The following is a 25,522-nucleotide window of genomic DNA, read 5'->3' on the forward strand; positions in this document are numbered from 1 at the left end:
CTTTAATTGCAATAATACAAGGGCAACCAATAGATTTAAACTTAATGTAAACCGCTTTAATCTAGATTGCAGAAAATATGACTTCTGCAACAGAATCATCAGTGCTTGGAATACTTTACCTGACTCTGTGGTCTCTTCTCATAATCCTAATAGCTTTAACCAAAAACTTTCTACTATTGACCTCACCCCATTCCTAAGAGGACCATAAGGGGCGTGCATAAGCGCACAAACGTGCCTACCGTTCCTGTCCTATTGTTTTTCTTTTCTTCTTCCTATATATGTTTATATGTGTATATACTACATAATCTTTTTGTATGATGTTGTGACAAATAAATAAATAAATAAATTACGAAGACTTGATCGACGTGCGCAGCAGCGGAAGAGTTGGGACAAAGCCAAGTCATAATTGTCATGCAATGACATCTGCAGAGACTATAAATAGGAGGCGGGACTTCCTGGTTTTTTGTCTTGGACAAAGCAATGAATTTGGCGCGAGCTAACTATTTCATGGAGGGAAGAATATATTAGTGAGTAATTCTGGCCTTATCTATAATTTCCTCGTTATCTCCAGAAACTTGGCAGGCCCGTGGGTAGACGTGGCCAGGACATGTATCTATGTAAATAAAAGGAAAAAAAAAAGAAGGCCTCTGACGGACTCTTTGCTGGGAGTATTGGGGGAAGGGAAACAGAACAGTTGCTTTATAAACAGTGATCTTTCTAAAAATAAAAAAGAGGAGATTGGCACTTGCCTTCCCTAGGAAAGAATTGGTGATTTGTTTGGTTTTATTTTATTTTTCTATAAAACCCCTTTGCTTGCAACACAGGCTCTAAAGCAGTGATGGTGAACCTTTTAGCTACCAACTGCCCAAATTGCGTGCACGCGCATGCCCAAAATGAAAGGTGTCCACCAGTGGTGAAATTCAATTTTTTTTTTACTACAGGTTCTGTGGGCGTGGTTTGGTAGGTATGGTGTGGCAGGGGAAGGATATTGCAAAATCTCCATTCCCACCCCACTCCTGGGGGAAGGCTATTCCAAAATCTCCATTCCCACCCCACTCCTGGGGGAAGGCTATTCCAAAATCTCCATTCCCACCCCACTCTGGGACCAGCCAAAGGTGACATTTGCCAGTTCTCCAAAATTTCCGCTACTGGTTCTCCAGAACCTGCTGGATTTCATCCCTGGAGTGCATGTCTATGCACGGAAATGCATGAACATGTGCATTCACGGACATGCACAAACATGCCCATGTACGGACATGCGCGCGTGTGCAGCAGAGACTTGAAGACCAGCTGGCCGGTGGGACATCCCAACACCGGCAGCGTGGCAAGAGGTAAGATCTTTTTCTTTCATGAGCTTCTGTTTCGTCGATTGCAGGGAAACAGAAGCTCATGAAAGAAATGCCACGGAGATCTGACCTGGGGCGATGGCGTGCATGCCAGCAGAGAGGGCTCTGCATGCCACCACGGCTCTAAATTGTAGAACATATATAAAGAAATCGAAGTACTTTGGTGCTTTTGTTTTTGGGCAGGCAAATTATATCTATTTGCTGCATTCGCTTTTGTTGTGTGCCTGTGTATGCACAATAGACTCTTTCACCTCTGGAACCCTTCTTCCAACTTCTGTTTACACTGGAGTCTCTCCCGATACATACAGCCTTTTCAGCAGCGTATTGATTCAAGAAATTGTAGCTTCTGTAGTTCTGGGTGTAAAGTGCTTTGAGACTACATGGATGCCACTAAATACATGCAATCGTTCCTGGGTGGTTCCTTGACAAGATCATCTCTGCAAGTATGACATTTGGTTTCTTTTAATAGTCAGGAGAAAGCTGTTTTTGTTGCTGAACAGTTCACTGAATAATAACCTAAAATATAAAGTATTAGAATAGGGGAGATGATCCACAAAAATCTTTTTTTTTTCCATTGTTGTCTATAAACTCCATGGAAGGAAAAGAATTTACACGCTGGTGCATGTAACATGAACCATTATGTGTGAATTTGGCCATTATATCACTGATGTAGGGGTAGGGAAACAGCCTTGCAATATATTTTTGTTCTCAGATAGTAACAAGCTCAGGGAAGGAAGGGAGACATATATTCCTCCAGTCGTGGTCATTGACATAGATGAGAGTATACAACTTTTGGGAATCAAGAGCTTCTGAATTGTTGAATAGAATGCTACATGTCATACTTCAAAAGCTGATGGATTGAAGTTAGAAAAGATAGTGAGGCCAGAACAAAAGAAAAGTCTATGGAGATTCTCAGTCATTCAGGTCATGGTTGTCCCAAAGGTGCTTTTTCAAGAGGCAACTAGCCTTTCTTTGTTTTTCTTTGAAGAGGTTTCACTTCTCACCCAAGTTCTTCTTGGATGAGAAGTGAAACATCTTCAAGGAAAAACAAAGAAAGGCCAGTTGCCTTTTGAAAAAGCATCTTTGGGACAATAAAAGAAACAGTTATTTCCTTTGCCTTTATATTTAATTGCAATCAAATCCCTTTTAAGTGTTTTGCTCCCAAATATTGCAATAGCATGGCTCTTTATCTGAATCAAATAGTACAGAACTACATATGTGGATAGGATAGGGCTAAACTGTAGGGATAATATAGAAATTTGATTTGCATTTACTTTTAGTTCTATCTTTTTGTAACACATGATCTTATTTTTCTGCATTTTATATATTATACCTGAAATGGGTTAATGTATAATCAATGAAGTAAAGCAATGGGTATTTTTTCTTCCTTTTATGTTATTAGAAATGGTTTGCAATAGTGGCAAATATCTGTAGCTCAAGTATAGGATGTGGGTGAAGGTTCATTCTCTGAGCTTGTGGGTTGGTTTCCGAACATTTCACTACCAGGCTAGATAACATCTTCAGTGGAGTTAGGGCAGGGGTCAGCAACCCGTGGCTCTGGAGCCGCATGTGGCTCTTTCATCCCTCTGCTGCGGCTCCCTGTTGCTGGTCAGCTCCACAATTGATAGGGCTTTTGGTTAGGACAGGTAAAGAAAAAAGGATGCCGCACCAGGAGGAGACTCTATGGTGGGGAAACCGACTTCCAGCCGGCAGAGGAAAAAGGATGCCATGCTAGGAGGAGACTCTATGGTGGGGGAACCAGACTTCCGGTCAGCAGAAGAAAAAGGACACCGTGCTAGAAGGAGACTATGATGGGGGAACCGGACTTCCGGTTGGCTCTAGAATTGAATGGGAGCTTCCGATTAAGACCTTTGTGGCTCTTTGAGTGTTTAAGGTTGCCGACCCCTGAGTTAGGGGATGTCAGTATTCTCTTTTCAGGTGTGGGTGTGTCAGGTGAGGGTCTTGTGATGGGTCTTATGATAGGTCATGTATGAGTCATCAGTGAGAGACTTGTGACAGATCTTGTGATATGTTACCTCAGGTCAGAGTCCTTGGGAGTTGAACTGCTGGTGGTGGTGGTGGACTTGTGTGGGTTGGTTGAAGGTTGGTGCTATCTCTGGTTGGCTGTGCAGTTGATTTGGATTCTGAGGGTTTTATAAGATGGTTGTAGGTCAATATATCTATTGATGGAATTGCTTGTGGAGTGCCAGGCTTCGATGAACTCATGAGCATGGCGGATGGTACTATGGCTGATGATTGTTGTGTTGCTCCAATCGAACTGGTGCTTTTTGGTTTTGGTGTGGATAGAGATTAAGGCTTTGGGATCGTGGTGTTTGACTGCCAGCTGGTGTTCGTGGAGCCTGGTTTTTAATTGATGTGATGTTTGTCCCATGGTTGCAATGGTTACAGTTGATTTTGTAAATTACATTGATTCTTTCATACTTCTTTATCTTGTCTTTGGTTCTGGATAATTCCTGGCAGAGTGTGGCTGTGGGTTTCTGAGCTACTGCTATTCGTAGGAGCTGGAGGATTCTGGCTGTAATTTCTGACACAAAAGGGGTGTTGGAAATGACAGCCAGAATCCTCCAACCGATAGCAATAATAAATAAGTAAATCTACTGGGAAAAACTGAAAATGCAGGGCCAGATTACGTATTTCAGCTCACTGGCAGAGTGTACACTGATGGAAAAGACTCCCAAGTTTAATATTTGGAATCCATTAAAAAGAACCAAGAAAGGTTTTTGTCTGAAAGTATGGAGAACTGCTCCTAGCCAGTTGATAAAAGCAAACAGATCAATGGAACAGTGTTTATGCATTTGCAACAGAATGCATGCACTGACAGACACTTCTGGCCTGTGAAAATATTATAAAGCATTTTCTCCATTCACAGAGAGAGATTGCACTGACTCTCCATCTGGAACTGATCCGGCTGTATTGCTTTGTTCACAATAAAGATCACAGATGGGGCATGAATTTGCCCTCATCAAGATGGCTTGATTTTGACTGAAATATGCATTTTGTTACTCACGCGGGGCCAATGTAATCCACATTTTAAACCATCCTGTTTGTCTCACTTTATCAAGGGCATCTCTCTCTCTCTCTCTCTCTCTCTCTCTCGCCACTCACCCATTGTCTAAAATGAGAATGGCGGTCAGGATGCCTACTTACATGTTTTGAAAAGAAGTCATCCACCTCTTGCAGCAGCTTCTCCTGGCATTGGGGGTTGGTAGCCAGCAGGTAAGTGCCAAAGGAAAGTGTGCTGTTGCTGGTTTCATAGCCAGCAATTAGGAACAAGGAGGCTTGTCCAGCTATCTCATCATCACTCAACCACATCTGCTGCTTTTTGGGCAGAGCTTCGGGGAAATCGTCTTGACTGACTCTGTCTGGCTGCCCCATGACGATGTCAGTGGTCGGGATCCGAGCATCAAGCATCAGCTGGAGAAAGTCCCTGCGTTTCTGTAAAGCATATTGTAAAAGAAATTAAAAATCAAGGCGCCTGGTAGTACTTCTTCCAACTAAGAAAATATTTAAAACTATAAATATATGGAATCAATGAAGTAAACTGCAGTTCATGGATGTATAGGCTTTTTCATAAAATGTGATAGTTAGAAAAGCTGACTACTATACTCCTGATTTTTTGACACCTCTCTGCCCTGCAGGGTAAAAGAAGTTACTAGTTGAACAGCAAGTTATAACCTAGATCAGGAGAATCAAACTGGATTTCTTCGAGGGCCAGATCAGCATTGTAGTTCTTCTCTGCAGGCCAGATCTGGGGGGGGGGGAGATGGGACGGACACCTCCTGCAGCCCTTTGCCAGCCAAAATGGGGTCAGAGGGGCTGCGCGAGCTCTTCCGCGCCTCGTTTTTGGCCTGGATGGCCTCCTGTAGTCCTTTACTGGCCAAAACAGAGCGCAGGGGGGCCTCGCAAGCCCGTGCCTTGTTTTGGCTGCCAGAGGCACCATGGGCCAGACCTTTGCTATTTCCAAGCCAGCCCCGTGGGCCAGGTTTAAGCAACCCGTGGGATGGATTTGGCCTGCAGGCCTTGAGTTTGACACCCCTGAGCTAGAAGGACATACATTTGCAGGTAATCTTCAACTTATAACAGTTCATTTAATGGCTATTTGAACTTACAATGGTTCTGAAAAAAGTTACTTATGACCATTTTTTCACACTTATGACCACTGCAGCATCCCTATGGTCACATGATCAAATTCAGACGACTGGCAACCGACTCACATTTATGACGGTTGCAGTTTCCTCAGGTGATCACTTTTTGCAGCCTTCTAACAAGCAAAATCAATGGGGAAGCCAGATTCGCTTAACAGTATAACTAACCTAACAACTGCAGTGATTCAAGAAACAACAGTGGCAAGAAGGCCGTTAAAATGGAGCAAAATTCAGTTTAACAACTGTCTCATTTAGCAACAGAAATTTTGGCTTCCTTTGTGATTTCAAGTCAAAGACTGCCTGTATTCTGACTGCTTCCATCTTTTCTACAAAAGACAGCAAACCCTCTTTTCTTCATTGCTAGGCAATTGCACCCACATTTTCCAGTCTTTTTTTAAAAAAAGCAGAGGTGAGTAACCCACAGTCCGTATGTCACATTTCTTCCCCAGAAATGAATCAGTGACTTGGGAGCAAATTTACTGTTTTCAATGCTGCAAAGTTTTGCATTATATTTTATTGTTGTTGCTTGGTTAACATTTAAACCAGTGGTGGGTTTCACATTAACCTAGGATTTCCTTTAATGTTGGTTTTGTTGGACAAAACCAAAGCCAGTCTTGCAGGCCACCGAATAACTCGCTGGCTTATTTTCCTTCTACTTCTTAGCTTCTATTAATAGACTGATTAGCCATTTGGGGAAGGGCATATAATCTCTCCCAAGATTACTCACATGTTATGCTATGTCGAAAAACCAAAACAAAGCAAAAAACACCCACATTGTGATTTATAACAAAACATAGATCGAGCAACACTCCGCAAGTACCCTCTGTTAAACTTAGACTGCACCTAGAATTAGGATAAAGCCTTTTTCCTTGGCTATATGCTCCTTTGATTCCAATATTGCTTCAACCGCAACAATACACGAGCAAATAATAGATACAAACTCAAGGTAAACCACTCCACGATTGCAGAAAATATGACTTCAGTAACAGAGTGGTCAATGCCTGGAATGCACTACCTGACTCTGTAGTTTCTTCCCCAAACCCCCAAAACTTTAAGCTTAAACTGTCTACTGTTGACCTCAACCCACTCCTAAGAGGTCTGTAAAGGACGTGCATAGATACACCTGCGTGCCTACAGTCCCTGTCCTAATATTCCTTTTTACTTACATTTTTCACGTATCCAAATTATGTTTATACTTTTACCTGTTGTTATATATATATACACACATATATATGTTATATATGATTGATAAAATAAATAAAATTAAAAATTAAAATAAATAAATATCTTAGATCAGTGGTCTCCAACCTTGGCGAACTTTAACTCCCAGCAAAGCTGGCTGGAAAATTCTGGGAGTTGAAGTCCGCCAGGCTTAAAGTTGCCAAAGTTGGAGACCACTGTCTTAGATACATGTTGCCTTTTTCGGACTTCCGGGTTTGGCTCCGCTTCGTGAAGAAGCAGCTATGATTTAGCTGCTAACTCCCTAGTCTGTAAAGCTGTTAGGACATCGTAAATCTGAGTCCAACAGCTTGGATTCTTTCCTTCGGGCGAAGGAGGAAAGTTGAGCAATTAGGTTCGAGGTTGAGATGCCCTAATAAGCTTTTAAAGCTGGTGGGAAGTTCTCCTTCTAAAACCTGATAAGCTCCTGGCTAGGAGAGGCTTTTGCCTTTATGGCGAACAAACGAAGCGTCCAATTTCCACGACAGGAATTGATTTAATGATGGATTGGAACGTGGACGGAGCAGAAACTGGAGTTCTAGCACCTGTTTGTAAGAAGACTGTGTGCCCCTGAGGATTTATTTGCTGCGAAGATAGGAGAGAAGAAAGCAAATGGCGGTTTTGTGGAATGTGTGTTCTGAAAACGAAAGTAGAAATGCTTACTAACGGCTAGTGTTGAAATAGAAGAAAGAAGATACACAGAAACATACTGACTAAACGGAAGATATGAGAATTTTATGATTTATATTTTTTCTTTTTCTTTGGGATTATACTGATTTAGAAGAAAGGTTTTTTGAAATTTTTTCTTTTCTAAATATTTTTTCTTTTCTCTTGACCTGTTATTAAGTTATATTTTAAAAAAAATGGCTTTTAAGCAAATAGTGCTAAAAGTGTGTTGAAAAAGAAGATATATAGGAAGATACTGACTAATTGGAAGAAATGAGAATCTTATGATTTATATTTTTTCTTCTTCCTTGGGATTATAGTGATTTAGAAGATAAGTTTTTTGAAACTTTCTTTTATAATTTTTTTTCTTTCTTTTTCTTGGTCTATTATTAAGTTATCCTTTTTTTTTAAATGGCTTTTAAGCAAATAGTGCCAAAAGTTATTAAAAACTTTGAAATTTCTTCAGCTCAGATTCAAAAATTAAAAGAAGAAATCAAAAAGGAAGTAAGAAATTTTTTACAGGAGTTTTTGGAGAGTCACTTTTTAGAAATAGATCAAAAATTTGATGAAATAGAGAAAGAGATGTTGGATTTCAAGGAAGTGGTGGAAGAGCAGAAGAGGGAAATGAAAATGGTAAAGGATGCAATTGCGCAAATATTAAGTTCTTGTATTCAGATGCAGGATGATCTTGCAGAATTTAATAAAGCTAATTTAGAGCTGCAAAGGAAAATAGAAGAAATTCAAAAAAATCAAAACAATTGGAACTTAGATAATAAGATGGAAGATATAAAGGCAAAGGTAGATAGGGCAGATGAAGAAAGAGTAATATTACAATATAGATTAATGGAATATGCTATAAGGGTGAGGGGGTTGAAACAAAATAGGAAGGAAAATTTAAAGGAGATTTTTACCCAAGCCTTTGCACAGATAAAGGGTGTGGAGCCAGAAGATTTTGAGATTAATATTGAAAGAATTTATCGTGTTAATTCTTGGTGGGCAAGACAAAATAGAGTACCTAGGGATGTGGTTATTTATTTTACAACTAAAAAGGTTAGGTATGAAATTTTGCAAGCCTTTTATAAAAATAAATTTCAGATACTGGGACAAGATATAAAATGATGAAGGAAATTCCTCCTAAAATGTTAAGAAACAGAAGAGAATTTGCTTTTTTGGTGGATGAGCTTAAGAAATATCAGATACATTTTAGATGGTAAGTCCCAATGGGTTTGACAGTGAATTTTAGAGGTAGAAAGTATTTTCTTAATTCAGTTATGAAAGCGAGACATTTTTATATTAATGTTTTAAAGAGTGGGAATCCTTTGTTGTTAGATGCTAAGTTAGCTGGTTTGGAAATGATGGAAAATAGAATGGGAGAGGGAGGAATGTTTAAGATGTGAATAGGATGATTATGGTTAATTTTGGAATTGATTTGTTTAGGATATAAATTATAGGATTTTGTTATTTGCTATTTGTATGGTATAAATCTATGGATGATATTACTCAATTGTGAAGGTTGGAAAGTGAAATTTATGAATTCAGATAATGTGGATGTAATGATTTTAATTGTTTACTGTTATATTGTGGATGTAGTCTAAATGATTATTTGCTTGATATTTGATTGATGGAGTAGTATTGGAAGATTGGATATTAAATTTTATGACAATTGAAGAAATATATAAGTGATGAAAATTTGAATTTGAGAAGCTGGATTGTAATTTAAGAAATGGACTTATGAAATTTGAAGGAATATACAAGTGTGTGAAAAAAAAATTGAACTTTAGAAGATGGACTAATTTTTAAAATGGACTGTAAATGGACATTAAATGTTATGGCAATTGAAGAAATATATAAGTGATAAAAATTTGAGTTCGAGAAGATGGACTGTAATTTGAGAAATGGACTTATGAAATTTGAAGGAATATACAAGTGGGGAAAAAAAACTGAATTTGAGAAGATGGATTAATTTTAAAAATGGACTGTAAGAAGAAGTAATATGTGAAGTTGGTATTGCTTCTTTTCTTTTCTTTTTTTTATTATTCTTTCCTATCTTTTTATTTTTATTGTGAGGGGATCTAAAGTTTTAAATTTTTAAAGGTGGGAGGTTATGTATATTTTGTATACTTTAGCTTGTGATTGTTGGTCATAATACCCGGTATTTGCTCTGGGAAGTCTGGGGGAAGGGGAGGAGGGGGAAGGGGAAATGAATCAACAAGTGATACATGGACTGATTATTAATGTACAGTAATTTTGAAGATATGAAATTAAAAATTAAAATGATATTGGGGATGCTCGACTGCCATTTCAAGAAAAGGAGAGAGGAGTAGAAGGAGGGAAGAAAGTAGATAGGAAAGTGCAGAGAAGGAGGAGGGGAATAAGAGGGTGAGATAGGGTGGAAGAAGGGAGGAGTGCAGAAGGAGGAGAGGAAGTAGTAAAGTGAAGGGGATGAAGGATAAGGGAAAGTAGTAGAGGGTAGAGAGGGAAGTTGTGTAGCAAGGAAGTGGCAGTTGGGCAGGCCTGAATTAGTAATAAATAAAAATTAATGATTAATGATGGATAATAGATTGTATATAAATATATAAATATGATGTTGAAAAATGGATACATGTTGCCTTTTTCAATTAGCAGGGTATATCTCCTCCCTTAAACAAAAACTTTTCAAAGAATACTTTCTAATAATATTAAGCTGGTGCTGACTCAGCGATGCCTATGACATTCTCTTGTTTTCAGCTCCCTTCCCTAGAAGCTGCCCACATGTTTTCTTTTCTGTTTAGCAATCACTTTTTATGACTTTATAAGTGAGAGTGACCTGACCCACTAGCCTTCAGTCCCCCATAATTTTATTTGTTTGTTAGATTCATATCCTGCCTTTCCTCCAAGAGCTCAAGTCAATTTACATTTCCACATTCCTTGCATTCAGCTGGACTGAAAGAAATATATCCCAGTGAGTTTCTATAGCTAACTACTGATTTAAATTACTGATCTGGATTTCCAGATCCTACTGTTAAAATTTCTACATCAGGGAGCAAGACATTCAGTGATGCACAGTATTTCAGGGACAGTCTGCAGAATTTTTGGATGACAAAAGAAGTGAAGTTCCTCTCTTTTTTCTCCAATGTAATATGAGAAATATTGCAATATTATAATATTCTCATATCATGTATTATAATATAACATTATAATCTTTTAATTTGTTTTATTTTTTCCCCCACTATTGCCAATACTGTAATGTTTCTCATTTCCATTGGCCAAGTTGATTTAAACAAACTTTAAAATGTTGTCAAACACAAACATTGTTAACACTGTCCAATTCCCTAAAGACCCTAGGACGAATATATTAAAAACAATGAGAAGCAATATTACAGAGAAAAATATGATGTGTGTACATTAGATTTTTTAAAAAATCTGCATGGGGGGGGAGAATCCAAAATCCATATTACATAAATGACATAAAAAGTATGCAAAGGTGTTTATTGGCAAGAGGCACTCGGGGAGGGGAGAGAATCAGAACTGGATATATTTTCATGTCTTTTGGCTGATCCTAATAAAGCTATGACCCTTTTCCATTTACCCATTTAAAACTGAATTAATTTTAAGGGTGACTCGCATTTTTTGACTAAGTCAAATATACTAATTTGTGCTGATACTAGATGCAACAAAATATTTTTGCCTCTTTGCCTATTATTAAGATATGAGATTTTGTCTGTATGTGTGTGTGTGTGTGTGTGTGTGTGTGTGTGTGTGTGCGCGCACACACCTTCAGTGTCGACTCCTGGTGACTGTCTGGACTAGCCCCTGCCATTTTCTTGACAAGATTTTTTAAAAGTGGCCTCCTTACTAGGGCTGAGAGAGAGTGACTGGCCCAAGGTCACCCATTTGTATCTATGGTGGGACTAGAATTCACAGTTTCTAGCCTGGTGCCTTAACCATTACACCAAACTGGCTCTCATAAGATTCATTAATTTTGCCTTATTTTTTTATGCAGATTTCTCTAAATGCTTGCAAGGATCCAAATAGTTCATATATGAACTCCTGAATGGAGTATGTATGCGTGTGAATGAGCTGATCAAGAGGCACAAGTCCAAAAAGTACTTAGGAGTGTCTCAACTGGATCTGTAATTCCTTAGACTGTGCCCACTGTTTCAGATTTTTACCAATAATCTGTCTTAATAGCAATGCTGCCATCTCACATTTTTTACCACCAGTTGCAGTAACTCAACTCACCATTCAGCTCTTGCCCTACAAATGGAATATTCGATAAATAAATATTAAGCTGCTTGAAAAAACAACTTTCAGCAGAACTCTACCTGACAACAATTTATTAAAGCTGACATGGACATTTAGTTGGTAAGTACATTATGGCGTTAAATTGTTTTCAGTTCTTGAAACTCTTGTGTAATTTGTCAGGGGAAAAAAAAAACAAGAGATGCAAAACAGGAGCAAAGCTACAATTACTTCAGATCAGTGGTGAGTTGCCCCCGGTTCGGACTGGTTCGTAAGAACTGCTAGTAAAACCGGCAGGAGGCTCTGCCCACTGACCCGGACGTCGTCAGGAAGCTTCTGCACATGTAGTAGTAAAGGTAAGTAGAACCCACCCCTAGTGCAAGCTGAAACAGTGTTGATTATGCATCGTTGTAACAGTTATAACAGTTAAAAAGAGCAAAATAAGTATTCCAAATTACATTCATGATATCATGATAGGAAATAGAGGGAGGGCAAGAGGCAGGACGAAAGGGCAAATGAGATAAGAGGGTGAAGGAATAATTCATTACATAGGTCAAAGGACTTTATCAGATTATTGACACAGGAATGGTGAGAAACAAAGGAGCAGAAATATTTAACATACTGCACTTTGACTTTGCAGCTGGTTAAGTGGCATGACTCAGCTAGAAGGAAAGGCCATCCATAAAGTTCCTTGGGCAGGAAGAGGGAGGGTGTGTTCAACAAAACCAATTCTGGGCATTCAGTCTAAATTCTAAGGAAATAATTGGCTTAGCCATTTCCAAGTCCTGCACCCCATTTCCCTGATAAACTGCATTGTCTTTTAACATCCTATATGGATAGTCCATAATGATTAAGATAGCAATGTTATAGGAAGGTAATTTGGTGTTGGCTGGATACAGTGCTTACAATGGAAAAACAATATCAAAGCATTAAATCCTAGTCAATGATGGTAATAAAGGATATTGACTGATACTACAGCAGTATATTTCTTCTATTGTTATTGGGTGGGGGGGAAGCATATTCCACCTGATAGTATTGCAAAATTCCCATCAGAATGCACAAGACAACTATAAATGCAGCTATATGCCAATGACCTAATTAAGTTGTTTACAAAATAAGTTATGAACAAGTCTCACCCTTATGTAAATGTTCCTTTTCTCCACATTTTTTAAGCCAAAACTCAGAATATCCATGGATCCACATTTTGCTTCCTCGGGGAGGCAAAGGCTACCATATTCAGTACAAAGTCACAATATTAGATATACTCCGAACAATACTGCAAGTTCCTGGCATGTCCCCATCCAGATTTCATCATTTATTAATTTCAGCAAAATAGCAAACTATGGCTAATTAAAGCCTTTGAAATTATGCCCAGGAATGAGGGAGGGAAGGAGTCATGTTGGAAAGAACACTAAGAGTTCTAATATTTGATTTGTTTCTCTGTTTCTTTGTTCATTCATTCGAATTTGTTGGCCATCCAATTTCAATGGACATCTCTAGCAAGTCTGATTTGATCCCCAGAAAAATATATCCAATTCTAGTCAACAGCTTGCCAGGGTTAAAGATAGCCAGGCAGGAAGAGGAAAAGTTGGAAACAGAGATGTCAGTTATACAAATATTATGCAAGTGACCATAGCAGATAAGGCTGAGAATAGGTCAGCTACCAGTGATGTAAGAACAGCAGAATGAGGTTTAGGATTTAATTCTGTATTAAATAAACATATGACAGGACTCTAAAATCGTTAGAATGTGTTCTTTGTCTCTTGTGACTGTAATAAAGGGGTTTTATACAGTATATTCAGATTGATTCTAGACTTTCAATGAGTGCATCCACTTCCAGGGAGGACTATATGAGTGGGAAGTCCCTTGACACAGTTCCACATTGAAACCTTGTTTTGGTAGAAGATCTATAAAACATTTTTCCTCTTCTACTTTGTCAATGAGCCCACCGAACCAGCATTTATTTACCTTTCTGTATATTCGTGGGTAGTATATGACATGGATGTAGGGATTTTGAGAGATACAGAGGGAAGGAATGCTCAATGGGAATAGGGCATAATGATCTTACTCCCTGCACTTGCTTTAAAGCAGGGGTCTCCAACCTTGGTCCCTTTAAGACTTGTGGACTTCAACTCCCAGAGTCCCTCAGCCAGCAAAGCTGGCTGAGGAACTCTGGGAATTGAAGTCCACAAGTCTTAAAGGGACCAAGGCTGGAGACCCCTGCTTTAAAGCAGTGTTTTTCAACCTTAATATCATTGAGATGTCTGGATGTCAACTCCCAGAATTCCCCAGACAGTATGCTGGCTACGAAATTCTGGGAGTTGACATCCAGTCATCTCAACATTACCAAAGTTGAGAAATACTGCTTTAAAAAAACCAGAAATACTGAAAACAGTGGAAGTGGAAAAATAATTTTGGAAGGAAAAGAATTAAAAGCCACACACACTGCACCAATTTTAATTTCTTTATTTGCATTACTTGGTCACTAAATATTAATTTAGCTCCCATTTTCATGGAACATAAAACTGCTCTACTGGCTGAGATTCATCTTGGTCAAAGATTCGGTTTCTCACAGTGGCCAAACAGGTGCCCTGGACTGCTTGTAAGCAGAATAATGATACAGGTAAAGTCATCAAGATACGATCCTAATGGAGCCTGCCCATTAGGGCCACCTATCACAATGGCCATTTAGCAAAACAACCTTGCTTAAATGACCTTCTCCCCTACTTTCCTGATGCAGCTGTTAAACAAAAATGCACTTTGTTAAACAGAGCACAGGGTGCTTCAGGGTTGTGGGAGACCCTTGGAAGTTTAGCACAGGCCCAGTACCACCTCCTCAGACTTCATTAAGGCAGCGAAATTAAGCAGTTTGTCCCGTAGCTGCCGTTTTGATTCAACCCCAGGTGGGAGGACAAAATGGTGGTTGTTTCCAGGTTGCTGCCATGTGGCCCAGGGAAAAATTGCTCAATTTTGCTTCTTTAACCAAGTCTCACAGTACTGCAAAAAGCTTCTGCAAGCTTCTGCAGCAATGGGCAAACCTTTTTTTTATTATTATTATTAAACTTTATTAAACTTTTTTACATTAAAAGCATAAAAAAAAGGGGGGGGAAAAGGCTTATATCATTTAACAGCTTATTTGTGGTGTTTTTCATCTAATAATAATCCATGCAATAATGACAAACATTAAATTATACATATTTGTGTTCTTATTTTATCTATTGATTATGTTTAGTAACTAATCTAGAACCCGAAATTTTTTTATTGGGGATCTTTAAAAAAAAATACGTGAAGAGTATAAAATATTTAATACTACATATATTAACTGCTGCTAGGATGGCCTTCGCTCAATGTTGGAAACAGCCATGTGTGCCCACAGAGAGACTTATTGTACAAAAGATTATGAATTGCGCAGAAATGGACAAACTAACTTTGAGTCTGAAGGATAAGGAGACATCAGTATTTTATGGTATATGGGAACGGTGGTATGGATGGATGGAAAGGAGATAGGGCAAACCTTATTAAGGTAGCAAAATGAAACACTTTGTCCCTAGACTGCACAGTGGTGACCCAGAAGTGGATGTTACTTTGTGCAGGTGAGATGAAATGACAGCCACTTTTGAATTGCTGCTATGCAGCTCAGGGATGTCTGCAGAGGTGGGATTCAAATAATTTAACAACCAGTTCTCTGCTCTAATGACCAGCTGAGTAGGCGTGGCTGGGTCATATGACTGGGTGGGCGTGGCCAACTCAACATCACTCACGTTGAGGGGCGCTTCACCTCGCCTGGCCTCTTGTGAGTATGGGGATGCAACAATGGTCATAAGTGTGAAAAACAGTCATGTCACTTTTTTTCAGTGCCATTGTAACTTTGTATGGTCACTAAATGAACTGTTATAAGTCAATGATTTCCTGTACAAAAATACAAAAAGCTTCTTTGCTTGCAAAAAGCTGCCCTAAATACCAATCATTTGATCAGAAATATCTGCAAGGTGGAGTTACAAATCAGGCAGGGTGCCAGAGCACCTTGAGGAATTAAAATAGTTAAAATGCAATTATAACTATCAGCGGCCAACTCTTGCTCATAAAGTGAAAGCCTTTAGCAGAGAGGTCATTTAAGCTCTCCAAAAAGAGCACACCCAGGAGAAGCAATCCTTAGATCCATTTGCATCACTTAAATACTATAACTGTCTGGTTCGGTTCTGCAACCCAACAAGAAAAACACAGACTTCAGAGGATAATTAGAACTGCAGAAAAAATAATTGCTACCAACCTGCCTTCCATTGAGGACCTGTATACTGCACGAATCAAGAAGAGGGCCGTGAAAATATTTACAGATCCCTCGCATCCTGGACATAAACTGTTTCAACTCCTACCCTCAAAACGACGCTATAGAGCACTGCACACCAGAACAACTAGACGCAAGAACAGTTTTTTCCCAAAGGCCATCACTCTGCTAAACAAATAATTCCATCAACACTGTCAAACTATTTACTGAATCTGCACTATTAATCTTCTCATAGTTCCTATCACCAATCTCTTTCCACTTATGACTGTATGACTGTAACTTTGTTGCTGGCAATCCTTATGATTTATATTGATATATTGACCATCAATTGTGTTGTAAATGTTGTACCTTGATGAATGTATCTTTTCTTTTATGTACACTGAGAGCATATGAACCAAGACAAATTCCTTGTGTGTCCAATCACACTTGGCCAATAAAAAATTCTATTCTATTCTATTCTATTCTATTCTATTCTATTCTATTCTATTCTATTCTATTCTATTCTATTCTAAAGATACCAGCTGTTCTCACTCACCTAGTAAGATATCCTAAGGAAATCATCCAGATTTAAGGAAAGATCACATGCATGTGTGGCTTGTCTGCCTTCCCCAACATGAAGGGGATCTAGCAGATCTTGGACTCCGGATCTTCCAACAGTTCTTGGAAGATCTGGAGTTCTTCAACAAGGCAGGTGTGATGAGTGACAGGTATGTGAGGAGAAGGCACAAGCACTATGATGTCCTGGCGGGATGGGATGGGGAGGCAGAAGGCTCCATAGCATCACTGTGGTCAGTTTGTAAGAAGGAATGACCACCCTGTACTGCAGCTGCTGTAACTTTGAAATGGCGTCAAACACTTAAGGAAGATCTTAAGGTTATTACTGTCCCTTGAGATGATGCCGAAAATGCTTTGAATGAACAAAACTGCTGGAAAACACTGACTGTCCAATGGACCTAATGATGATGGTGATGTCATTAGTTCAAATAGTCATTAAGTGACTGGTCGTACTTCGAAGATTAAAAGGTAAAGGTGCCCCTCTCACATATGTGCTAGTCATTCCTGACTCTAGGGGGCAGTGCTCATCTCCGTTTCAAAGCCGAAGAGCCAGCGCTGTCTGAAGACGTCTCTGTGGTCATGTAGCCAGCATGACTAAATGCCAAAGGTGCACGGAATGCTGTTACCTTCCCATCAAAGGTGGTCCCTATTTTTCTACTTGCATTTTTTACGTGCTTTCGAACTGCTAAGTTGGCAGAAGCTGGGACAAGTCATAGGAGCTCACCCAGTTACGCAGGACTAGGGATTCAAACCGCTGAACTGCTGATCAACAAGCTCAGCATCTTAGCTACTGAGCCACCACTCAGTTCCTCTCCAATTGTTCCCTTGCAACCAACATTTGGAGGAACACTGAGGCTTCAAGACTAGAAGCTATTGAAGAACCTGTCCCCTGTGGTTAGAATTATCATAGAATTATGCCCAATGCTTCATATGTAAACAGGTCATAGATTTGATAAGAACATTTGAAAAGTTAGCCTTTTAATTTTCACTTACTTTCTTAATGATTTCTAACATGAAGTTTGCCTTTGTAGCTCCTGTAAACTGAGCTTTCCCATTGTGCCCCCCCCCAAATCATTTTCCTGGTTAGAGATAATTCAGACCCCATTAATGCGTATGTAAAGTTACAGAGTCTCATCCTAATGGGCATCAGTTTATCTTTACTTAAATTGTGTTTATTTGGCTTTTAGTTAACCACCCAGTTAAAGAAATACCTCCAGAGGTCTTTATTTTATAGCCTAAGGGCCTTACTAACTCACTGCTTGCCCCTAATCCAAGATCATTTGCAAGCAAGTTAAAAGCACTGATGCCACGACATATCTTTGATGGAATCTTCTTCCTTCCTTCCATTGAGAAAATTGTTCATTTATTGCTATTCTTTGTTTTCTGTTAGCCACTTGTTAACAATTTGCAAAAGAGGTGGCCTTCTTATCCCGTGAGCACTGAATTTACTGAGGAGCCTTTGATGAAGAATGTTGTTAAAGGCTTTTTGGAAAAACTAAACATATAATGTCAACAGACTTATCTACATCTACATGTGTGGTGGAGTCCTTGGTGCTGAGTTTGTTTACTTACAGATGTTTCATTAGCCAACCAGGTCAGGGGTCTCCAACCTTAGCAACTTTAAGACTTGTGGACTCCAACTCCCAGAGTTCCTCAGCCAGCTGGGAGTTGGAGTCCACAAGTCTTAAAGTTGCCAAGGCTGGAGATCCGTGAACTAGGTAAGAACGTCACATTACCTACTGAGATAATGAAACACCTGCAAGCAAACAGCCAAGCTCAGGGAACACCAAGGACTCCACAGTTCAACCCAGAGCTACAGATAACTTCCAAAAGGTTAGTGGGATAGATTTTCTTTTTCATGTTGATTTTCCTACAGCAAAGTGGATAGCTAGTTACAGTATATACATATATATTTTCAATTACTGTTTCTGCCAACTTGACTGGAACTATAAACCTATTGATCTATAATTTCCTGCAACATCCTTGAATCCCTTTTTAAAAATTAGCGTCACACTGGCTACCTTCCTGTTCTCTGGCACGGAGCCTAATTTGAGTGATAATACATAAATTTTGCTCTGCTGGAAAATTAACAGTTGAGTTCTTTCATAATTCTTAGTGACACATGTTTTTTTTTAAATCATAACCCAATTAGATTGACCCAGGCTCAAGAGAAAGAGAGAAAAACACTGGATCCTGAACCAGGTAGTTTCTTTATAGCATTTCCCCCCCCTCTGGACTTTCCCCTCCCTCGGAAGTAAAATAATGCCTTTCTTTTGTCTGCTGTACTTCTCCATTCACTGGTGTTCTGCAGAGCTCCCAAAAAAGATTTCTCTCCTCTCACACCTGTGTCAAGGTTGTTACTTTATTGGCAGCTCTGCCATGTGGATGCTGGAGTTGATGCTGTTTCCCAATGAGAGGGGAACAGAGATGGTATTTAACCAGTTCCAACCGATTCACCGGAACTATTAGCAGAAATCGTGGGTCAGCCCGCCCCGCCCACTTGCCATCCTATGCCATCCTATTTAGGCACGTTTTGAGGCCGGGCACATGTTTGGAAGACAGGCACATGGGCAAACCAGGCACGCGTGCATGTGAAGCAAGTGTGTGCGCGGTGAACCAGTAGTAACATAATCTGAAACCCATTGCTGGAGGGGAAGCTAGCATTGCCATTTTCTTAAGCATCCTGATCTTTCACACTTGGGTGGGTTTCATCAGGTCTCCATTACAGTAGAGTTTCTGAAGATGATCTGGCATAATTTCCCTTCTTATCCCCATTTCCTTTAATTGTTTAGATTCCTTCCCTGAGAAAAATCAATACCAGCTCAGTACAATCTCTTTTCTATTAAATACAAATGCAACACTTTCATGCCTTCTCTGAGGTCTCCATATCCGCTTCAAGATTCCTTTCACTCTGTTACTATTTTACTACTATTTTATTGCTTCCCTGCCTGATTTTTCTGTTTCCAATCCATTTATACAAATTGTCCCAAGGTTTCCTTTAAGACTGTTGTCAAACATCAAGCTTTTGGGGAAGGCAGATGTTGTTTTTTTTCTTCCTTTGTGTCCTTTCCTCACAAAATCGACCAAGGTTTTACAAATTCTTGTACATTACTGGGATGCTATGCTAGTCTCTTCCTGGATTTTTCAGTATTGTTTTCACTAATGCCCTCAATTTTTTTTAGAAGTTTCCTCTTTTGTAATCAAATGTGATTGTATTCCACAGCGCTGGGAACTTCTCATTTATGTGTGTGATGACAGTATTATGTTTAGTTTTCTACTATTGGCTGCAACTAGCACCAGATCATTGCCACTACTTAGAATTAAGTCTAGACTTGTCTCTCCGCTCTGCTTAGTTCCAAGACACATTCCAAGAACTGATTTACATTTGTGACCAGATATTGTCAATCATAATGATTCTACAAGGAATGTGGTCTTTCAGTGTTTCCTAGTATATTAGATTTTATACCCTCCTTGATATAAAGTCAGCTGTTTCTTCCAATGTTCCTTTGTCTTTCCTATATAGTTTGTATCCCAAAATTTATTTAACTTGTTTACTGCCAACGTGTTCCAGGGCAACTCCCAAAATGATTGCATTCCACCGATTCTCTTCCATACGGTTTTTATTATATCCACTATATTTACAAGTTTCGTTTGCCACCTTGTACTCTAAATCCCCCATAGAGATCATCTTCAACAAACTATTCAGACATTGGCTTTCCTTCTTAGATGTGGATTGTAAGCAGGAAACAATAATATTTCTTTTCAGGGAATTGAAGATAGTCTATGATGTTCATGCATGGACTTTCATGCAACCTTCAAAAATATGTGCAGGTTCATTTCTGGGTTTTGAAGCAGAGATGACAAAAGTTGTATGTATGTATATTATAGAAAAGCAATATTAAGTTCTTCAAAACCATAACTCAAGTCTAGCCTTAGGGCACAATCCAGACAAAATTAAATGAAATCAATTGGGTATAAGCATTTTAACTGATGTACTGAAATTTCATTGATTTCAGTATCGCTTAAATGCACTTAGCTCTCCCTGAACTCTGGCTTTAATAGTTTGTGATGCAGTTGTTTGGAATAAATCCCTGCAAAGTTGGGAAGTATATCAGCAAAAAGAAGGAAAATGGCCCTACCATTTTTGTTATAGAAATTATGAAAACAAAATGGAATATATTTTTTTCTTGACTGAATTTATAAGATCCCTCAGTGCTTCATATTGTTGCTAGTTGTACTCGGTAGTACTATCGCAGAAGACAGCAAAGTCCACACCAAACTTCCTGAAGGCAGGGATAAAAGGCCAAGTTAAATGAGCTGTCCTCTTTAAGGGAGGGGGAATATAATGAGCTAGGGTAATCAGCAGTCAAGACTGAGTTCTTAAGCTTCTGAGAGGGGCCAAAAAAAAAAAGGACAATCTAGCTCTTCTAAAAACTAGCTCTTCCAAATACAAATAACTTCTATTTTAAGAACCCAGCACATTTCAAACCCAGAGCATGAGCATATGTTTCAGGGGCATTTTGGGGGCATGTGATAAATACTTTAGACCAGAGGTCTTCAAACTTGGCAGCTTTAAGACTTGTGGACTTCAACTCCCAGAACTCTCCAGCCAGCATAGCATAGCTGGCTGGAGAATTCTGGGAGTTAAGTCCACAAATCTTAAAGCTGCTAAGTTTGAAGACCTCTGCTTTAGACATTCCAATTCTTAGAGAAAGAATCCAATCATGTATGAAAGGCTGTTATTATTTCTACAGATTGCTCCAGCTTATTCTCAGCATTTCAATGTGCAAAGTATTTATTATGCTTAATGCCTTGGAAGGAGGAGCTTGCAGTGCCAAAGACTATTGGGTTGTAAGAAATATCAGCTGATTCCATTTTAGAAAATTACCAGTTTCTCTTTTTGCATGTTCTTCCTTTTTATCTCCTGTACCACAAGCCCACAGTTTTATAGTCTTTATATAGCTTTTTATAGTCAGTTACAGTTTCAAGTGCAACTCATTTTGGTTGATAAAAGTTAACCGAATGAAGTTGGTTCATCATTGGGATTTCTTTTGAATGCCATATTTTCTTTAGAATCTGATATCTGAGCTACATTCATTGCTTTTTAAAACATGTCTATCTGACCTAAGTTTTTGTCTTTGGCTTCACTGATGTCTCAACATTTTCATTCAGGAATACAAAGTGCAACATCTGAAACAAAAAGTAGATCCCTCTTGTGACCTAATAAGTTCTTCAGATAACCTCCGAACCAACCTAGATTTTTTGTTGCTATGGTGGTAGGTTGAGATGGAAGCATTGATATATTTGGGAAGATCCAAAGAGCTTTAGCTTCTTAATTCTGAGTAACAGCAACATATTACGATGATAAAATGATGGGGAAAATAGATTTCTTCCTGGAGCAAATCCGTGGGATATTTATTTATTTTATTGATTGATTGAATTTATATTGCCACCCATTCGCCCATGGCAACTCAAGGTGGCTTACAGAATATTGCTATACAATATCAAGAAAACATATTAAATAGGCTCTATGCTTCACAAGGTAGAATGAATATAAAATAAATTAGACTCGTGTACCATTTTCAAATATGTTGGGGAAAAGATGGGATATGGATAGGATGGGATGGGATGGGATAGGATAGAATGGGGTGAAAAAGGAAATAGAATAGAGAATAGAATAGAACAGAGACTAGACAGAATAGATTCATAGCTTCCATATTTTTTTTCACTGTAGAACACTGTTCATTTTGTTCATCTACACAATAATTGAATTATAGAAATGTGCAGCAACAGCACTAAACTAAGAGGCACATCATTAAGTATCATATATTATTTTTCCAGGGGTGGGATATGAAGACAAAGCATTTATCACAAAATCAACCGTTGCTGCAATCACAGAATGTCTAGCCCAACATTGTTTTGCAAGAGAATAAAAAACTTGACTTTATGGTACCATAGATAATAATCCCTTCCATTATTGCTTGTGACATAGTAGCTCTGGGCCATGTCTCTTCTATTCATTGGACTTTTTAATCACTGTCTGATTACCCAGGAAACAATTCTTCATTAATGGAAATAGCAAACTTTATGTCACATAAAGGATAAATACAAACCATGCAAAAACCTGTAGTTCTCTTGGTAAGCCTTTTCAGCAGTGGTTTGTCACTATTTTCTTCTGGGGGCTGAAAGAAAGTGCCTAACTGAAGATCAGGACAAGAAGCAATGGGTGGAAACTAATCAAGGAGAGAAGCAACCTAGAACTTAAGAAGAAATTTCCTGACAGTTAGAACAAGTAATCAGTGGAACAACTTGCCTCCAGAAGTTTTGGATGTTTGTTCCAACACTGGAAGTTTTTAAGAAGAGATTGGACAACCATTTGTTTAAAATGGTATAGGGCCGTGATGGCGAACCTATGGCATGTGTTCCACCGGCATGCGTAGCCATATCAGGGGCACGCAAACTCAGCTCCGGCACGCATCAGCTGATCGTCAGGCCTTCTGGGCCCACCAGAAGTAGGGAAACAGGCTGTTTCCTGCCTCTGGAGGGCCTCGGCGGGTGCTGGGGAAGACCCATTTTTCTCTCTCACCTGATTCCAGAGCCTTTCTAAGAGTCTGGGGAGGGTGAAAACGGCCTTCCCCACCCCCCACCCACTGGAAGTTGGCAAACGGGCTGTTTCTGGCATCCGGAGGGCCTCCGCAGGGGTGCAGTTTTCACCCTCTCCAGACTCCTAGAAAGGCTCTGGAGTGTGGGCATGCATGCATGTGGCCCCCCTCCTGGCACGCGATGGCAAAAAGGTTAGTCATCACTAATATAGGGTTTTCTGCCTGAGCAGGGGGTTGGACTAGAAGACCTCCAAGATCCCTTCCAGCTTTGCAATTCTAATTCTAATTCTAATTCTAATTCTAACTCTATTCTATTCTCACTCAACTGGCTTTATGTCCAAGTTGAGACTAAAACTCCTAGACTCCCAGTTTCTAGCCTGATGCAATAATCACTACTAGCTTTCTATGCCTGAATTATTATATTTAGATATAGTACCATACCTGAAAAGTAATCAGAAACAGTACTGAAAATATCAACAAGGGTTATTACATATGAACCATCTTATGATGGTCAGTTATTTAACTCCTCCCTTTAACTTTTCTATGCCTGCAATAGCTAATCAGAAGCCAGAAATACCTAAACAATTTCTTTTCCTGCAGAATTAATGGAAGCCAAGTGCTTTGTTTACTTCTCACTATTTCAGCGTAAATTATACGTGTTCAATTTGTATGGTAAGGTCAGGGATCAATCATATTTTCATTGTGTAATTTTGTACAAACGTCAATAAATAGTTTTAAATGACAAAACCGTATGAAATCATAGTAGCTCAAGTACTCTGAAATTGCAGTACCTTGCTTGAAATCTTACAGCAATTAATCATCTTTTCTCTCAGATCTGAGAATGTAAAAACTCATGAAATTTGATAAGCCTGTGATGGTTATGCCATTGTTGAAACTCTTTAAAACTCTAAATATTAATTTTATTTAATTTTGGAGAACAAAGGTCACTGTGCTAATGATTCCCTACCTAAATTGATAGCTTTCCTGACCTACTTTCACTGGTCATGCTGGCTGAAAATTAGCAGACCTACATCCAGTGGTGGAATTCGAATTTTTTTACTACTGGTTTTGTAGGCATGGCTTGGTGGGCTTAGTGTGGTGTGGTAGGCGTGGCTTGGTGAGCGTGGCAGGAGAAGGATACTGCAAAATCTCTATTCCTTCCCCACTCCTGGGGGAAGGATATTGCAAAATCTCCATTCCCACCCCACTTTGGGGCCAGCTAGAGATGGTATTTGCCGATTCTCCGAACTACTCAAGATTTCCGGTACTGGTTCTCCAGAACCTGTCAGAACCTGCTGAATAGTAACCCTGCCTACATCTCTGAATAATAGCAACAACACTTAGACTTATATACTGCTTCACAGTGCTTTACAGTCCTCTCTAAGCAGTTTACCAAGTTATCTATTACCCCCAACAATCTGGGTCCTCATTTTACCGACCTCGGAAGGATGGAAGGCTGAGTTGACCTTGAGCCGGTCAGGCTCGAACTCCTGGCAGTTGGCAGAGTTAGCCTGCAATATTGCATTTTAACCACTGCGCCACCACGGCTCTTATGTCATATTAGAGAAGAATTATACTGACTTTTAGAAAAGAAATATTTAAGCTAATGCTTGAATCATGCTTGAATTGCTGTGTTCTGTCAGGTAGACCAGACTTGAATACCGAAGTTATGAATACTAAAACTCCTTTTATGATGATAAGATTACAATAATAGACTCTTGCAACTCTGAATGTGTGTTCCTCCTCTGCTTTTCCCTTATAGAGAACTAGGAAGAGTCAAGAATGAGATGTTTTCTCAAATTCCATTCCTTCTTTGGACTCTTATCTGACCATTGCCTTGGCTACTGCTCTTTTTCCTGTTCCTCAAGGCTATTCTCATAGTTTATCAGAGAAGACTTATAAACATTACATTATCTTAATGTCTAACCAACCGCTATTTCTTCCTCACTAAATTCATATATTACTAGTTCATTATGATTTATTATGTCACAACTGAATGTATTTATAAACCAATCAAGTTTACAATCCAAAGTAGCCATATTCATATGATATTGTAATACAAACCCAAACAAAAATATTAGAGCATAGCAGGCTATGTAAATTTGGACATCCTAAATCCCACCATCTGCTTCTATTACAAGGAATATGCTGCATAATAAGCAGTGTAGGAAGTTAGCACCCACCCCTCTCCTAGAAGAATGGAATATTTTAGGAAATATTAAAAAGGCAGAATATTATATTTCCCTGGATGAGAAATGGAGAAACATGTTTTAAAGACAAAGCAGCTCCCTGACACTACCATCACCTCACTTTGTCAATGGGCCTGAGCCAGCCTATTTTACATAACAAAGATCTACAGGCAGAGCCATAATAGGAATCCCAAAGACCTTTCATTACATCATCACCCAGCAAGGCTCAAGCAAACTTAGACTCAGGACAGCCTACAGTGTTGCTCCCGCATGG

At 39.1% G+C, this 25,522-nt stretch overlaps 1 protein-coding gene across 5 annotated transcripts in view; it reads right to left on the reverse strand.

The window, feature by feature from the left end:
* TBXAS1 (thromboxane A synthase 1) overlaps nt 1-25,522 on the reverse strand; it is a 342,148-nt gene that overhangs the window by 83,494 nt on the left and 233,132 nt on the right. For all 5 annotated transcript variants that reach the window (XM_058189927.1, XM_058189926.1, XM_058189928.1 and 2 more), the window contains one exon: nt 4,515-4,802. In XM_058189927.1, coding sequence (XP_058045910.1) covers nt 4,515-4,802 — 288 coding nt within the window. The remainder of the gene's footprint in view (nt 1-4,514; nt 4,803-25,522) is intronic.

Source organism: Ahaetulla prasina, chromosome 7 (genome assembly GCF_028640845.1).
Source record: "Ahaetulla prasina isolate Xishuangbanna chromosome 7, ASM2864084v1, whole genome shotgun sequence".
Classification (NCBI taxonomy): domain Eukaryota; kingdom Metazoa; phylum Chordata; class Lepidosauria; order Squamata; family Colubridae; genus Ahaetulla; species Ahaetulla prasina.